Source organism: Phyllobates terribilis, unplaced genomic scaffold (assembly GCF_046119375.1).
Source record: "Phyllobates terribilis strain yellow unplaced genomic scaffold, ASM4611937v1 Scaffold_11__3_contigs__length_659146591, whole genome shotgun sequence".
Lineage (NCBI taxonomy): Eukaryota > Metazoa > Chordata > Amphibia > Anura > Dendrobatidae > Phyllobates > Phyllobates terribilis.
In genome coordinates this window covers 131,417,764-131,436,455 of record NW_027362771.1, presented here as the reverse complement: position 1 = coordinate 131,436,455, position 18,692 = coordinate 131,417,764, and the positions used below count along the sequence as shown (strand labels likewise).

At 43.9% G+C, this 18,692-nt stretch overlaps 1 protein-coding gene across 1 annotated transcript in view; it reads left to right on the top strand.

Annotated features, from left to right (window-relative positions):
* LOC141165026 (uncharacterized) overlaps window positions 1-11,837 on the top strand; it is a 105,882-nt gene extending 94,045 nt beyond the window's left edge. The window contains exons 10-12 of the mRNA XM_073650677.1: window positions 8,560-8,623; window positions 9,319-9,408; window positions 10,553-11,837. Of these exons, the coding sequence (XP_073506778.1) occupies window positions 8,560-8,623; window positions 9,319-9,408; window positions 10,553-10,648 (250 nt within the window). The 3' untranslated portion in view covers window positions 10,649-11,837. The remainder of the gene's footprint in view (window positions 1-8,559; window positions 8,624-9,318; window positions 9,409-10,552) is intronic.
* Window positions 11,838-18,692: the final 6,855 nt, after the last annotated feature.

The window sequence follows — 18,692 nt, the reverse complement described above, 5'->3', positions numbered from 1 at the left end:
ATTGAGGACTCTTTCCTACAGGCAATTACGTCAGGTTAAAAGAGCAGTGGCAAAAAAGCCTTGTCATAGCAGCAGACAAGTTTTTGAAGCTGCTGGTGCCTCCAACGTCCCCCGAACAACAAGATGCAGGGTCCTTCAGAGGTTTGCAGCTGTGCGAAAGCCATCCTGTCGACCTCCTCTATCCACTGCACACAAGCAGAAACGGCTCCAGTGGGCCAAACAATACATGAAGACTGACTTCAAAACTGTTTTGTTCACCGATGAGTGCCGTGCAACGCTCAATGGTCCAGATGAATGGAGTGGAGGATGGCTAGTTGATGGACACCCCATGCAAACACAGCTACGGCACCAACAAGGAAGAGGTGGAGTAATGTACTTCATAAAGTATAATGCAGCTCCCCCATATAGTATAAAGCAGCCCCCCTCATAGAGTATAATGTAGCCACTCCATAAAGTATAATGCAGCCACCCCTTTGAGTATAATTCACTTCCAATAGAGTATAATGCAGCCCCAAAGAGTATAATGCAACCACCCCATAGAGTATAATGCAGTCACCCCATAGAGTATAATGCACCCCTCAATACAGTATAATGCAGCCCCCCTCATAGAGTATAATTGTTACTCGCACGCTGCTAGGTTCAGATAGGGGCGAGACAGGTTACATGAATTCTTTGGAATCCTGAGGGAACCATTACTCAGGGCGACCATAGACCATGTGCTGCAGCTTCTCTCAGGCACACAGGGGTATTGACCCTCAGGTACAGACACGTAGGTTGTTTCACTTGCTGACCAGACACACTTGACAAGAGTCCTCATAAACAGTAGAATAGTAGCATTTAATAAGAAGCCGCAAAGCCAGTGCAAGTTAAAGAAGTTGTTCATTACTTTATATTACCCCCCCCAATGTATCCCCCTGGGGTCCCTAAGAATTTTTGCAAATACCTTACGTTGCTTTTTCTGCCTGTGAGCGGCGCTATTGTTGGCAGCTCACAGGCATCACGTGACCCCACGGTGATGTCACGACAACTGAGGCGTGACTCAGTGCTGGGGTCCCCACGGTGGCTGCTGGGTTGTGGGCGGGGTTACCACCCGCGTCACACCCAGCATCCACTGCGCGCTTTCCCAATGAATGGGGGGAGGCAGTGCGCGTGGTGGATGCCGGGTGTGACACAGGGGGGTAACCCCGCCCACAGCCTGGCATCCACCATGGAACCAGGAAGACAGAAACCCCCAGCTGCTGCGAGCACTTGTCGTGACATCAGCGGATGTCAGAGTCGGCTGCAGCTGGGGGTCACGTGATGCCTGTGAGCGGCCAGTGATAGTGCCGCTCACAGGCAGTATCTGTAATGTATCTGCAATGTAAGCTAATTACAAAAATCCTTAGGGGCCCGGGGGGATACATTGGGGGGGGATAATCTAAAGTACTGGACAACCCCTTTAAGTCTTATGAGCAACAGGCTCCAGTGACAAACAGTACAGTTTCCTTAGCAGCACAGCAGTTCACAGTCTTCCCAGTAGTACAGGACAGCACAGTTTCAATGCAAAGGCACATTAATGAACACAGCATTCTTTACAACACACTGAGATGGAGGAAGGGGGGAGGGTTTGCTGAGGGAGATGATCCCTGTAACCACATTCCTTATCTTTCTGCCTGACAATACTCTGCACTGTTAGTTCAGGAACTCTACCTGACCTGTGCTTAGCTTCACTCCTTGCAGGACCGCTTCTGTGAGATACAGAACACACACCATCTTTCTCTTTGGCTCCAGCCAGGCAGTAAACAACTTCCCCACAGTCCCCCTGGGGCTCTGCTAAACACTCCCTATCTCTGGTGACTGTGTTAACCTCTCTAGTTGCTGGATGCTTCCGGAGCACAACACTTCCTGTCTCCTGTGCTTGTGTTACTTCTAAAAGTTGCTGAATGATTTTAAAGCAACAGCACTACTTCTGCATGTCACACTTCTAATTTAACAGAAAATAGTGTAATTTCTTCCAATCTTCTGTTGAGGGGCTTTAAGGAACATGGACATATTGTGTTTTGATATAGAGATATTCACTTAGTACTTATAATTTTGCGATATATACTGATCAAGCAATAGATTTCTAAGCATTTTTGTAATACTATTTAATCCTAGTTTAACAGTAAGGTAAAAGAAAAACAATATGTTAAGATTTTTGCCGTGTTTGCAGTTGCACTTGGTAAAACTAGCATCAGCGTGCCTAAGGGTTTGAAACTCAGTGTAGAGTTATGTTATTTGACATGTTTTACCAGGCTGTGTCTGTTACGTGAGTAGCGTTGATAATGACTTTGGACACCTTATGAAGTTATGAGCAGTTTATCTAACATAAAAAGAAGGTAACTATTCATCATTCTGGTAAAATAAGGAACTGTAAAATAATAACTAAAAAGACAAAAGTGTACACATGACATTTACACCATGCTTTACTATGTATTTGACACCATATCCGATGTCCTTTGAACTTTGAGCTGGATTTTCAAAAAGGATAAAAATTACTAATAGAGCATTAGGCTATGTGCCCACGATGCAGAAATGCTCCGGATTTTTCCTGAGCGTTTCTGCATCTCCCTGGCAGAAAAAACACATGCGGATTTTACATGCGTTTTTCCTGCCAGGGACAAGCGGAAGTGAAGCGTTCTTCACATGCATTTCCGCATGCGGGTTGTAAAGCGCTTTCCAAGAGATTTTAGCATCACTTGGAAAGTGCTTGACAACTTGGTCACACTATATAAATCCATGCAACCGGCATGGATTTATATAGTGTGGTCAAGTTATAGTAAAAGAATGGTAAAAAAATAAATATTTTTGTGTCCGGTGTGTTGGGGGGCTCGCGGTGGTCTAAAAGGACCTTCCATGATGTTATTTAGTCATGTGACAGGTCATGCGATCGCCGACGTCAGCGCTCGCGTGACCCGTCACATGACTAAATGACGTCATGGAACATCTTTTTAGACCATGGCGAGCTGCCAGGGAGCCAGGACGCATCACTATGGAGACTGGGGACATCCGAAGGTGAGTATAATGTATATTTTTTATTTTAATTCTTTTTTTTTTTACAGGTACTATGGTACACGGGTCTGGAGGAGAGTCTCCTCTTCTCCAAACCCGGGTACCATCCGCACATTGAATCGCTTAATATCCGCATGTGCACATGCAGTCATGCGGATATTAAGCGATTCAATGCAAGTCAATGGTGGTGAAAACGCCGCGATTACGCAAAATAATTGGTAGTGCTGCTGATTTTTCCGCAATGATAATCCGCAGCGGAAATTTCCGCAGCATGTGCACAGCACATGCGGACTATCATTGGGGAACATGGCAGACCTTCTACCAAGCATTTTTTAAGCATTTCTGCGGCGTAATTGCCACTGCAGAAACGTTTAAAAAATGCATAGTGGGCACACAGCCGTACTATTGATTCTGGTGCAATTTACCTGACGAAGTGAATGATTCATCCCCAAAACGTGAAGTATTTAATTTTCACCCTAATAAACAAATCAACTCACCCTCTAGTGTTCGTACTGATTAAAATGTAGGTGCCCTTATATTGAATTCCTTATTTTCTTCAAATGGCCACAAAAGTTTAACCATGCCCCCTTCTCTTGTTATTTTTAGGTTTTGTTGTATTTGCTAAATATTATATAATATATAGGTTAAACATCGATAAATTACAGCAAGGAAATGTCACAAATTGCACAAATATTGCAGCCAATGCAATGATAAATGTTCCCCTTTAGCCACTGCAAATCTTTATTCTCTTCAGCCTTGTCAATCCCTCTGTCACTGTCCCTGCTTCTCAAGTGTTTTGTCAAAATTTTCTGAACCTCAAGGGTCTTGCCTCTTGTCTGCTCCTCACCTACAGTACAACCAAGAAAAAACGCAGGGCTAATGCCCTTTACTGATCCTTTGACCTGTGTGATGCCTCTAAAGACCAAAAAAGATAACAGATGGTTCCTCTGCGCTGCTGATGGAAATCAGGAATATTCCAGGAGACTCAATAAAAACTTGATTTGGTTTTATTATCTACACATTTCCAAACCTGATGAACAAATCGGTGTGTAACCTGATGAAGAAATCTGTTTGTATCCTGATGAAGAAATTGGATGAATTCGAAACGCGTATATAATGAAACCGCATCAACTTTTTATTGGGTCTCCTGGAATATTCCTGGCTTCTATTAGCAATGCAGAGGAACCACCTGTTCTTATCTTTTTTGGTTATCTATGATTTTTTAAACCTGTGGATCTGCAGTAGCTGATCTTCTCAAAGCTCTAATTTTGTTGTGTATTACACAACTCCACAAGGTGAGCGAATTTCTGCCCTCCACTGCACCCTTTAATACAGGATAAGACCCTATTGACGCCTTTGTTCCCCAACTTCTCTCTAATGCCTCTGAAAAAACATGCTCACAAATAATGGAACTTGAACATATTCTTGCTTAGTTAATTCATCTCTTAACAAGCCTCCACTTAAAGAACGTTCTCGCAACGCAAAGCACTCTATCATAAGGTTTTAACTGAGGCTCATTTGTCTTCTCTTTCTGGTCACCCAGGAGTTAAAAGAACTGCAGAATTCCTTTCCCATTTCTTTGGGTGGCCTGAGTATTCTTTTAAGGGCTTACCTGATGATGAGTATTCTCTAAGATGTAGGTCGGGATGAGCAGCACAGACACAACGGCGATGGTGCAGCAGAGCTGGTCTTGCTAATCCATGTGCCATCCTGCAATACTTGCTCTGCTGTTCCATCACCTCCAGTCCATGCCGCTCACACTAAGCCCTCACCCTAAGCTTATGGCTTAGAGAATCCACCTCACCAGGTGAGCCCTTAACATTGTTCTTGTTAATGGCTCACATGGTGAAGTGGATGTCCACTGGTACCATTCCCCTGCCTCTCAGGGACTACGTCTTCAAGGGCACTCCATCTCAAATAATTCATAACTTTTCACAGCACTCTTTTTCCAAGATGTCCAGAGTCCAGACCCCACTTTATGTCTTTTCCACACATACACTTACTCTAACAGCCTGACAGCCTTCTGCCTAGACACGGTTTCTCACAAAGTCTCTAGCTATCAATTCCACTGTCCACACTTCAGAGGTCATCGCAATGTAGGAGAGTGTCTCCAGATCATGTCCTTGTCCTACATGGCGACCAGACTGATTGTTCCCACTGCGCTATGCAGACTTATAGGGGTAAATAATGCACCTCAGTCATTACAGGTTAAGTGGTAGCTCACACAAAACTCTCACAGGCCTACTTCCTGCACTACACAAATTTATAAGCCCCAGACTACCGCTAGTCAATTGGTAACTCATAGATCACTTTATGACTCTCCAGGCCTCACTATGGGCCCCATACACATTAGACTTAAGTCGGCTGAACCTGCCAATATCAACTGTTCGACCGATGCTCTGATTTGTATGGGGGCGCCGGCCAACTGATGTCGGGAGAAAGCTCCTGTGTATGGGAGAATTGGCTGAGAGGGCTGTCGGCTGAATGATTAGCCAAAACATCGTTCAGGCGACAGCCATTTAATGTGTATGACCAGTTCAAGCAAGACTATCAAACCATCTTCCATTCTGAGGTCAGCACTGTCTACAAAAGGTAACATCTTCCCACAGCTTTTCACAGGTTTTTCCAGCACAACTTCTAGCCCCTGTTCCACTGCTCCACTCCAGCAACTTTCAAGTCATTTTTCGCCTCACCTGCAGAATGCTAAATAGCTACTTACTGTGATGAAGGTCTCGATCTTTCTCTTGCTCAGATCAACTCAAACTCAGAAGGGCACCTCACTCAGTAGCTAAGACTCCAAAAATGGCACCAAACCTGAGGCTTCTAGAGTGTGGGAAGCCTTGTTTATGAGGTCCATGTTATTTTATATCTAGTGTGTTCTATTACAATACCAATGTCTTTCCATCATCTTTTGTTTTGTGCTGATCCTATCCTTTTTCAGAGGAGACAGTGTATAATTTTTCCATATAGGCCATAGTTGATTTATAGAAGGTGCAGAAGAGATCCATTGCCACATGATGATAGTTTTGCCATAGAACTGCAGTTGAGTGTTCTGTGTCGTGGTAGAAATTTCTGTTTTCCAGCTTTCTATTAAATTATACTTTACGATAATTTTTTTCATGGTTTTTATGTTAGAAAATCAACCTTTACTGTACAACAGATCAAGGGCTAATGTTGAGCAATATGCGTTACGAAGCACACTGCATAACTGTGAAATATGTTTATCCAACTACATAAAATGAAAGTCATTGCTGGTCATACACTTTTTAAAACCATTCAAGATATATGGAAAATATAGCAGGTCACGACAGCCACACAGCTCACTCTATTGTGCTTCACTTCATATAGCATTAGTTGCGGATCCTTTAGATGGAGGTGTAGTGAGCAATGGGAATTTAGCAGGCTATCGCTGTGCGGTTTATTTTATTAAGACTTTCATCGCTATGGCAACCGACTTGTCACCTAAAACAAATTTATATTTATAAGATGCTGAGCATGGCTATACATACAATATAACATGCATAGATTCGGCTCCCCTGCAAGCAACAGTAATAACATGTCAGTGAAAATCTCAACTGTTTCAATTATTGGTTTACGACAAAAATAAATACAGAACTAGGAGTCATATAATACAAAATCAATATTATAGCACAAGGAAATAGAATTATGTACAGTTTTCAATGTTTTATTGTTTCGTTTTCCTTAACTTTACTAGTTCTTCAATTAATAGAGCTGGAACTAAATATATTAATAGATTTAATGATTTTCAAATATTGGGAGGTTGAAGAAGACTTGAGGGGAAGAGATATATTCGTAATGGATGCCTCTCTATACTGAGTGGTTACAACTGTCAGGAGCGCTGGTATAAATGGGGTGGCCATATCGCAGAAAACAAAGCACCTGTTATTTGACAGCAGCTCTCTTCTCTCCCCTCTGCAGTATATCCATAAAAACATGTGTAGTGACAGAAAGAGGACAAAAACAGCCAAAGCTTCTGAAAGCCAAAGCGTTAGGGAATTTATGGACAATTCTCGTACTTATCAGGGAAACAATAGCAGTCTACAACACAGTCCATTCTATCAAAACACTGGAACTACGAACATTTGAGATGGTCATACTGAGATGCTTTGAAAAATGCAACCACCAGGGTAATCACTAATCACCTAAAAGCCCCATATCAGGTTCCAAGCACCCCTGACAAAAAGATTGGAAAGCTGAGTTTATTTTGGAGGAAATTAAGTGGTAGTGTTGGTGGCCATTCAGATGAATGGTCGTCTATGCGCGGCTCAACATATTATAGATGCTGTCGTGCCCGCAGTTGGCCCACATGGTTCGCGGACTCACTGTGCCACAGGGCCGGTCTTACCTAGGAAGGGGCGTAGCTAAGCGGCTAATTGGTGTTCACTGGAGCTCCGGCTGATGGAGTAAGGCTTGAGCTGCAGGTAGCCGCTAGGTACCACTCCTAGGCAGTCCCCAGTACTGCAGCTGCTCACCCCAAGGGTCAGGTTCGCTGCCATGGACACAGATTCGGACTCCGTTCAGACTACTCCTCGGGTAGGACGGATAATGATGTCAGAGACAGGATTGAATTTGGAGACTGGTTTTAGCACTCCAGATATACGGAGTACACGTTAAGGCACTGGCCACACATGGACAATGGGATGAAATTCAGACACTGGCCATACACGGACCAGGGAAGCAGGTTCAGGCACTGGCCACACATGGACCAGGGAATGAGGTTCAGGCGTCGGCCGCACAAGGACCAAAGAAGCAGGTTCAGGCACCGGCCGCACAAGGACCGGGAAAGCACGTTCAGGACTGGCCGCTCAAGGACCAGGGGAGCAGGTTCAGGCACCGACCACATAAAGACTGAGGGAGCAGGTTCAAGCACTGTTCGCAGAAGGACCAAAGGTTCAGGTTCAAGACTTAGCCACACAAGGATCAGGGGTTTGAATTCAGGACCTAGCCACACAAGGACCATGGGCCCTAAGAATGTACAAGTTCCACTCAAACTAACTAATGAATCCACATTGCTTAGGCACCTCCCTATTGGATAGGGTGCCTTTTATACATTATGCCTCTCAGCTATTGGCTGGGGCACCTTAGCAGGTGCCGCCAGGAGTCAGTACGCAGTGAGACGTGCCGGGCAACAGGGTGGTGACCACATGGCCTCAACAGTGAATGTGTGGGTGTCCCTGTATGGAGGGGGAAGGAGAACCATGCAGGGGTGTCGGCAAGTGTGTTACAGATGGAATGTTGCTAAGGTCTAGGGTACACAACCACAGTAGGCACTGGAGGCAGACATTGGTGTGGGACAGGCACATCATTTTTATAGTATGTTTTATTAATATATTTGTGGGTTATTTGGCAGTTTGGGGAAATATCTGATTTTAAAACATCCCCTTTACCTCCTTGCTCAGCTGTTTTCAGAACAAAATTTGAATTAGAGTGTAAGCGAGTCAAAGAGCTGAGAATGTGCCATAAATGCTAAATATGGAAATACCTGGTTAACATCAGTTTCGTTTACAGATACATTGATGGAAGCACATTACTACATGTGGCAGCCTACTTTGGGGAAGAAGAATGCACTGAGGTAAGAAAGAGCCTTACAATTTACTGTGTCAATTAAAGGGAGTCTGTCAGCAGGTTTTTGCTTTGTAATCTGAGGATGACATGAGGTTGGGGTTGAGACACAAATTTAAGGGATGTGTCACTTATTAGGCTGTGTGCTGTTGTTTACATAAAATGAATGTTTTATCACCCGGAGGTTATCATTGCCTAGACTAGCTACCTCTTGCCAAGTGGTCCAACTCCGCCCCCTCCTCTGGTAAACAGCTTTCTGTCAATAGACAATGTACGTAGAAAGCTGTGGGCGGAGTTAGCTTTCTCAGCTCTGCTTCATGCTAAACCTAAGAACTCTGATCGTGTCACCACTGCTGCACCTAGTAAACTAAGTGATACATCCTTGAAATCAGGGTCTTTTTTCCTCCATTATGCTAGAAAAAGATTTAGGTAGTTAGAAATTTAGGTAGTGAGAAATCTCAATTGCAAGGGTTTCAGGATGCTTTACACTTCGCAATGAGGTAATTAGTTTAGTTTTTCTTGTGCCAATGAAATGAAAGAGGCTCAATTGGAGCCGTATTAATCCCCATTAAGTGACATCCATCTAGCACTAAATAGAAAGTCTTGCTTCACACAGCAGAGTCTTTCAGGGAAAACATAACTTTTGATTTATGATGTGTTTTTTGGAATGATAAGATATTGAAATCTTGTTATTTTTTTCTTCAGACTCTTTTGAAATTAGAAGTTGATACAAATGTATTAGACTATAAAGGAGCAACACCACTGCAACAATCTAGGGATGCAAAAACTATGCAGGTAAAGACAATGTTTGGTACTGACATTTTATTTATTTAGCCTCTTTGTTGAGGCACAGTTGTTCTGTTCCCCCTCTCTTTAATCTGGCCCTGGTTAGGCTAGGCTCACATGTGCATTGGAGCCTCAGTTTGGAGGTTCCTTTGCAGATTCTGTTATTTTTCCTGAGCAAATACAGCAGCATGCTGTGCTATTTGTTAAAGTAAAAAGATTATCTAGATCATCAAAAACTTTAAAAATTATACATTTTTATTACATATACTTAAAAATGGAAATAATCCAAGACAAGTACACAAATGAACAAATATAATTCATGATTATCCACCCTGAAAATGCCCTAGGTAGTCCTATCCTCTGGATCTACCTTGCCGCGTGGGTTGGCACCCTAAATGATACGACAAAGGGCGCCCCGCTCCTCCATGGCTGTCCTTGCGTATACGTATATATCCCTATATCTGAGTCTGGGGATAACAGGAAGAATCAATACATCAAGATCACCATATGAAACAAAGGGGGGTAGATAAACAATGAATTCCTCTTATTCCTGATATTAACAGCGTATAATGCAAGCACTATATGTACAGGACACCAACACCTTGCAGGACAGGTATATTGTAAGTACTATACAAATATACAAGACACCAAAGATAATAAAATATATATAAATCCAAACAAAAAACTCTAATCAGACCTGATACCCCATATAATTCTTTCTATACATATACATGGGGATCATCCAAAGATTTAACAGTACATCTTAATAATACCTATTATAACCACAAAGAAAAGGCTGCTCAATGGGCCTCTATGATTTGTTCCAGACGAATGATAAAGTGCCAGTTGTTGTCTGTTTTATAAAAACAGGGGTCAAATTTAGGAAATACTTAAAAATAAAAAAAATATGCATTACCTACTCATACCTCCCAACTTTCCAAGAAGTAAAAGAGAAATAGATTAAGTGGCTTAAAATTTTAGGCCATGCCCTTAACTACACCCCTGGCCATTATAATTAACCATTTCATCCTCCCCTGGCCACATAAAGAAAATGTTAGAATGTGACAAATCGATACTGTGAAAACAATACCCAAAAAACAATGGTGGAATTGCATTTTGTTTGCATTTTATCCTAATTTGTTTTTCTTTTCAGTTTCTCAATACATTTTATGAAAAAATGGTTGGTATCATTCAAAACTGCAACTTGTCCGCAAAAAACAAACGAACCCTCGTACTGCTATGTCAATGAAAAAAATATAAAAGGAGAAGAAGGGGTTGGAAAAATGCAAACCATAAAAATGAAAATTAGCTGCAGAGGCAATGGGTTTACAGGCTTGTCCAGGCACTCCATGTGACTGCAGACTGCTGAATGAAGACAAAGAAAAATGTTTTTCCAGCTCACCAATGTGAAAAGAGCCCTCCGGCAGTGCATGGATTCAGCTGTGTCGGCAGCAGGACAAAGCAATAGAGGTGAGTATCCAGCAACAGGTCCGGGAGAGCGTAATTAAAAACTATTTTTTTTATTATGAATACATTAAAAGGCAAAAAAAGAAAAAAGTTTTAGCAACCGTTCCCAGTTACTTCAGTAGATCTGACGCATTTTGAACTAGGTAGTTCTTATTCATAGTCTGGCCACACTATGAATAAGAACTACCTAGTTTTTATGTTCTCCCCACGTTTGCATGGGTTTCCTCCGGGTTCTCCAGTTTCCTCCCACATTCCAAAGACATACTGATAGGGAATGTAGATTGTGAGCCCCAATGGGGACAGCGATGATAATGTATGTAAAGTACTGCAGAATATGTTGGCGCAATATAAAAATAAAGATTATTATTAGTTTTGTTTTTATTTACGCTCTCCCGGACCTGTTGCTGGATACTCACCTCTATTGCTGCATGAAGACGGTGTACGGTGCGCAAACTATCACAACTCCTCAGTATTACCAATGTTAGCAGACAATCACATGACTGCATGTAAGCAATTTGCATACTAGCACTCACACCCCTACTAGAAAGTTGCCAAACACGTCTCGTTAGCATATGACCGCAAGTATGATACGAGTAGCACTGGCAATATTGGGGAATCATAATAACATGCACACCACACACTGTCACAATTCAGCAGTCTGTAGAGACATAGAGTGCTTGGAAACTTGTGTCCCAAGCTAGGACAACCCCTTTAATTAATGATATAGTGTAATTTTAAGAAATAAAATATAATTTTTTTGTAGGTGGGAGGCACTTTATTTTTTAATTCACAATTCATATATTATTCATTATATATATTCCTGGGATAAAATGCAGTCTGGTGCTCCCAAGGAATCTCACAACCTCTAGCATGGTATGCAGCAGCCTAAGCTGTGAGATGTACTGGTATATAGATATGTATCTTTATGTACCAGTACAATGTTACCTATAAAGGACAGCATGAAGAGATTTAGCCAAAGATAGAAAAGTCTCAGATCCTTGGCAATAGTCTGTGGCTCACAGCTAGGGTTGCTGCCTACCATGCTAGAGGTCATAAGTCGGAATCCTGAGGAAGACCCTCCCCCAAAGAGGAATTGAATAATCACATCTACCCCTATGTGAAACTGGGCTGCTGGATTTTGGACCATTGTGAGGTATGCCTACCCTTTGTTTGTCTTACGGTCTTGTACTGTCTACCCTGACATGACAACTGCGGTCAGTGATTTGCTACCAAAGTGATAGGTTATAGACTGCGTGTCACTGCTGCAGCCCTGTCAACAATGGAGCAGTGGTGAGGCATTATTGGAGATGCATGTTTATTAAAAAGTAAACAATTTTTTGTTATTTTTAATCATTTACTATCTTTGCATCATTTTTTGAACAGACTCCTTTAATAATTTCAGAACTTTTATTTCTGTGAAAAATTACATATTCATTTCAACCACTGTTTAATATATGTTTTGGATTTTGTATTAAAGAATTGACTTGCACACCCTCTTTTGTCAGTGACTCATTTCTTATAGTTGATAGGCCTTTTATTTGTGTTTTTTTTAAGACATGACATTTTTGGTATGTAATTTATAAAGATAAATATTTTGAGTGTAACGCTAAGTTCAGAAAGGCCAAATTGTGGAAAAGACTGGCTCCTTATGTAGCTCTGTATGCTCATCCATATTAGGTGCTGGAGCTGCTTTTAGATTGCATACATTATTCTGGTATTAGAGTGTATGTAAACTTCTGGTTTCAACTGTAGTAATCCTGCTCTGTATACCCTTGCCGCGCACACTGATTAGCAGCTTTTTGTCAATATTAAGTGTATACAGAATGCTGCTCTCAGATTACATAGCAAAACCTCCTGACAGATTCCCTTTAATTAAAAGATGATCCAAAACGGTTATTGTATTGATTAAAGTTTTCGTTAGAACAGACATGTCAGGAGAGCTATTAGGTGGTGTCCAAAATTAAAAGAAAAAATAGGAAGCAAAGTAATGGTTTTAAAACCCCTATGTATCCAGCACAGGCCACGCCAGTCCCTTTCTTTTATCATCTGACTACTGGGGCTTTAAATTGGCTATAGTGGTCAGGTGACTGGATCGTGACATTATTGGTTGTGCCTCTAAACTTACTAAGATTTTTTTTAATAATTTTTTTTCTCAGACAGTTTCCATTTATTTATAGATATTACTAAATTATGGTGCTCATGTGAACTGGAAAGATGATGATGGAAACACAGCTTTGCACATGGTGTGCTATGGAGAACCAGGACAGCCACCAAGGATGGATTGTCTACAGCTACTGGTGAGTAGACTAAGAAGAAAACTAAACAAGTTATACTGTGTCTCCCCTGAATAATCACACCATAGATTCTGAATTCCTGGTAACACATTGTGCAGCACTACTAGCTAAAGAAGAACATTTTTATTTCAATATTCAATATATCCAGGAAAGCTTCTTGATGAGCATTGGGTCTTTTCCTATTACTTTCTTACTATTTGCCATCTATTTAAATTTACGTCTTTAACGATCAGTACACATCAATTGGTAATTTAAAACATGAATTTATAATACTTATCTGTGTTATAAATGTACTCTAAGGAGTTTGCCCCCTTATTCATCCTTCTACAGGATTTGTGTGTAAAATATGTCCGGCGAGTCATGTTGCCCAAACCGCGGGCAGCATGAATCGTAGCCTGGCTGCATGATTGCAACCAGATATATTATTCTTTGAAATGCAGCGGCCAGAAGACATAATCTCCTGATAAACAGCTTGCAGGAGGAGGAGGCTGGCATGAGACAGGCCTGTACAGCGCTCAACACTGATGCAGCACAGCACAGAGGTGTATCTAGGTCTTCTAGCACCCAGGGCAAGAATTCAGTTTGGCGCCCCCCCCCCCCAGCACATATGCGACTTGCACACTAAGGCCACGGCCCCACTATCAGTATTCGGTCAGTGTTTTTTCTCAGGAGTGGGAGCCGAAACCAGGAGTGGGTGATAAATGCAGAATTGGTGACTTGTTTCTATTATACTTTTCTCTGATTGTTCCTCACCTGGTTTTGGCTCCCACTCCTGAGAAATAATACTGACCGAATATTGATAGTGGGGCCGTGGCCTTAATCACATGCCGACGAGCTGCTCTTCCTAATTCTCTCTGAGAGAAGCAGGAAGAAAAGCTCGTTGTCACATGACCGTAAGTATGAAAATCGCATGTGAGTGAAGTGGCCATGTGATGACTGATGGAACCAGCAAGCAGAGCTAAATCCTGTCAGTGAGTATATGATACGCTGTCAGGATTGGCTACAGGGCTTCATTTTATAATTAACGGGCTTGTCCAGGTTTGAGATGAAAGTCTGCAGTCACTGTATGTGTCTTCAGGCTTCTGAATTCTCAGAGCGCATGCACTGCACACTTTCAGGATTCTCCCTTGCCGTGGCAAGAGTGGACGGTCATGTCACCACAAGTATGTGATTTGTATACCTCTGGCCACATTCCGACTAGACGTGTCCAGCCTCCCTCAATTTATTTTCATTGAGTGAGGCCACGCATGTCTAGTCATCACGTGACTGCATGTATACAAATCGCCGGCACGAGAGAATCCTGACTGTGTGCAGTGTGGACTGTGAGAATTCAGAAGTCTGTAGTCACATAGAATGACTGCAGACTCATCACAAACTTCAACAACATCTTTAATGCTCCTAACATAAATAAAAATAAACAAAATGTCAGCATCATAAAAAACATTTACATCCAGGTACCTGATAGATGACGTTGTTTCTGGAGTCTTTCTCTTTCTTTTCTTCTTCATTTTGTCCGGACGCCATGATGACTTTTCTCATCCACAGCCCATATCAACAGACTTCCATCTTTTCAGGTCTTCTGCAGCACATCCCCACACAAGGCCCTTAAAGATAGCAGTGGCATTATAATGCTCCTGAATAAAAATATCTGCCCTACACTGATCCCCTGAATAAATAATTGCCCCTCAATATATTCCCTGCACAAAATATGACCCCCACACTATCCCTCTTATGGTACATGCTCTCCACACTGCCCCCTACTTACCATACTGGGCCCCCTCTTCACACTGTCCTCTCACACTGTTGCCCCTATAGGGCCCATTCTCTATACTGTGACCCCTCATCACACTCCCCCTCCTTAGCATACTGTCCCCTCCTGGCAGTGCCCTTACACTGTCCTCCCATGCTACCCCCCCAACACTACTCAGTCTCTATTCTGTGCCCACTCACACTTTTCTTCCCCCATACTGTCTCCTCACATTATTCCCCTCAATAGTCTCCTTACACGTTTCCCCTACCTCCTCATATTTCCTCCTCACACATCCCCCCAACTCCCCATACTGGGTCTACACACATTTTCCCCCTCACTACCAATACTGTGTCTGCACCCACCCCCCCACTCGCTCCCCACAGATTAAATCTCCCCCCTTCACACTGAATAAATCTCCCTTCCACACTGAATAAATCCCCCCTCCACCCTGAATAAATATGGCCCCTGCACAATAAATAAAAAGCCCCCCCTGCACAATTAAAACCACCCCTGCACATTTAATTAATATGCCCCCCTGTACATTTAATTAATATGCCCCCTGCACATTTAATTAATATGCCCCCCTTGCACAATTAATACCCCCTTGCACATTTAATTAATATGCCCCCCTGCACATTTAATTAATATGCTCCCCCTGCACATTTAATTAATATGCTCCCCCTGCACATTTAATTAATATGCCCCCCCCCCGGCACAATTAACACCACTTCTGCACATTTAATTAGTATGCAAGTACAATCACTGGGAGCGGGCACCCTGCAGCTTCTCTGAGCGGGCTGTCAGCTTGACGCCCGCTCAGAGAATGACCGAATCCCGGCCCAGGGGCGGCAGAATGCCGCCGCCAGGGGGGAACACATCGGACCGCCGCATTAGGCGGCCCGACAGCACTCCCCTGCTGGCTGCGCCCGGGGCACATGCCCCACCTGCCCCCCCTTGATACGCCCCTGGCACAGCACATTGGGGAATGGAATTGCTGTCCATAAATGTAATTTATTAAGAGTGTTATGCATCTGTCCAAACTGAAATGGGCTCTGCACCCTTCACCGATGGCTGCTGCACTTTGCTGTGCTCCACATCAGGTTTTGCTAGTTGCCTGGCATGTCTTTATAACATAAGCTCCCAAGGCCTCTTGAGGCCCAGCTAAAAACATGTGTCTTGGTATTAAGACTCTTAAGTTCAGAAGCTGTTTGGCGTGCTTCCACTATTGGCTCATATTTTGTATTCATCTTGCAAAACCTGTGTGATCTTGTATACCCTCAGCTTGCCATCTCCTGGATTACGCCATTGGTTGCAGTAAGTTAACAGACAGTATGACTCTGTTCATAGTGTGCATTCCTACTTGCAAATACACCTTTGGTTCCTTTGTGTGCTGCTTTGGACTTGCCATTTCTCTTTTTGTCTGCCCACCTAGTCCTGTGGTTCCAATTTGTCTTAAACTCCTTGCTTCTCCAAGTGCCCCCAGTCATCTGCCCCCACATCCTGGGTCCGTGTGGTCAACTCTGACCTGTAGGTAAGAATTCACCTCACCAGCTGAGCCTACAAAAGAGGAAGCATATAGAGGGATATCCCTGTGTACTTATGGAGAGACCTGCTACATGTGGTTCTGAGCAGAGTGCTAGATTACAGTCGCCTTGAGACATGTAGGGCTGGTAGCAGAGACTGAGGAATCTGAGAGCCATTGTGTGATCAATCATGGGCAATAAGTACGCCAACCCAAAGAAGGGTTGTACAGCAGATAGAAATACTGGCTACACGAAGTCCTACTGAATGAGTCTATTGAGCAGAGTGAATGGATGTGTTGGCCAAAGTCATACAAGTAAGAGTCTAGTGAGGTATTCTTATTCCTGCGTTCTTCAGTGGAAATCCAGGTATTGCAATGTGTTCTGAAAACAACAGGAATCTTGTGTTAAAGTATTATTGTGCTGTTGTAGAAACTAGATGAATCCTTTAAAGGGACAGCACATCTTTCTAAAAGACTTGGACTGAGAACTGTACTTCTGCACCGCACATATACTGTATATGAGTATAATGTGATGTACAGCTCTGGCAAAAATTAAAAGACCACTGCAAAATTTTCAGTTTCTCTGATTTTTCTCTTTATAGGTATATTTTTGAGTAAAATGTACATTGTTGTTTTAGTCTATATACTACTGACAGCATGTCTCCGAAATTCAAAGCTAAAAATTTTGTATTTATTTGCAGCAAATGATAAAACATCAAAATACTAAAAAAGAAACAGTGCTTTTGACTCGCCCCCTGGGACCATGGGGTACTCGGTAGCCAGGCCGGTCGGTGCTGGGGATGTCACTGTGGCAGTGACCCGGTCTGTGGCACAGGGCCTTCAATTAAAGGGAAAGTAAAAGGGGAATAAAGTTTTTATAGAGATAATGTTCATTACGCCACCTGTGGTATGCGGCTATATGGGGCCACCGCTGCGGTGCAGATCCACTGGAGCTGATGGTGACGCAGCAGAGTTGGTTCAGCTCTCCACAGGCAGAGCTAAGCTCCAGGGCAGTATATGAAGAATTGTGGAGGTAGATGTTGTTAGTGCGATTAGTGGCGTACCGCCAATGGCGGCAGACCATGCGACTGCTATGGGGCCCGTGAGCCGGGGGGCCCCATAGCAGTCCAGGGGTGGACATACCACCGCCGGTGCAGCTGCGCCAGGTCCCCACCATGCAGCTGCACCAAGGGGCCCGCAAGGTGCAGCTGCTCCCTGCACGTGGTGGTCAGGGAGCGATCCCTGCAGCTCCGCTGCTGTCAGGAGGAAAATAGCAGCGGAGCTGGAGGGTTCGTACTCTGCTTCCTCCCTGACCCAGGCGCGCGCAGCTTGATGACGTCATCATGCAGTGCGCGCCTGGGTCAGGAAGAAAGCTGCCGGCGACCAGGAGGATGCTGCTGCAGGGGAGCGAGCTGAGGTAAGTTGTTGTTTTGTTTTTGTTTTTTTTACTGAAATGCTGGTGAGGGGAGGTGGGGGGAGAGCAATGGTGGGATGGTGGGGCTGGGGAGAGGAATGATGGGGCTGGGGAGAGGAATAATGGGGTTGATGGGGCTGGGGAGAGCAGTAATGGGGCTGATGGGGCTGGGGAGAGGAGTGATGGGGCGTTGGATAGGAATAATGGGACTAATGGGGCTGGGAAGAGCAATAATGGGGCTGGGGAGAGGAATGATGGGGTTGATGGGGCTGGGGAGAGCAACAATGGGATGGTGGGGCTGGTGAGAGGAGTGATGGGGCTTTGGATAGGAATAATGGGACTAATGGGGCTGGGAAGAGCAATAATGGGGCTGGGGAGAGGAATGATGGGTTTGATGGGGCTGGGGAGAGGAATAATGGGATGGTGGGGCTAGGGAGAGCAATGATGGGGTTGGGGAGAGGAATGATGGGGCTGGGGAGAGCAATGGTGGGGATGGTGGGGCTGGGGAGAGCAATGATGGGATGGTGGGGCTGGGGTGAGCAATAATGGGGCTGATGGGGCTGGGGAAAGGAATAATGGAGTTGTTGGGGCTGGGTAGAGGAATGATGGAATGATGGGGCTGGGGAGAGCAATAATGGGGGTGATGGGGCTGGGAAGAGGAATGATGGGGCTGGGAAGAGCAATAATGGGGCTGATGGGGCTGGGAAGAGCAATAATGGGGGTGATGGGGCTGGGAAGAGGAATGATGGGGCTGGGAAGAGCAATAATGGGGCTGATGGGGCTGGGAAGAGCAATAATGGGGCTGATGGGGCTGGGGAGAGGAATGATGGGGCTGGGAAGAGCAAT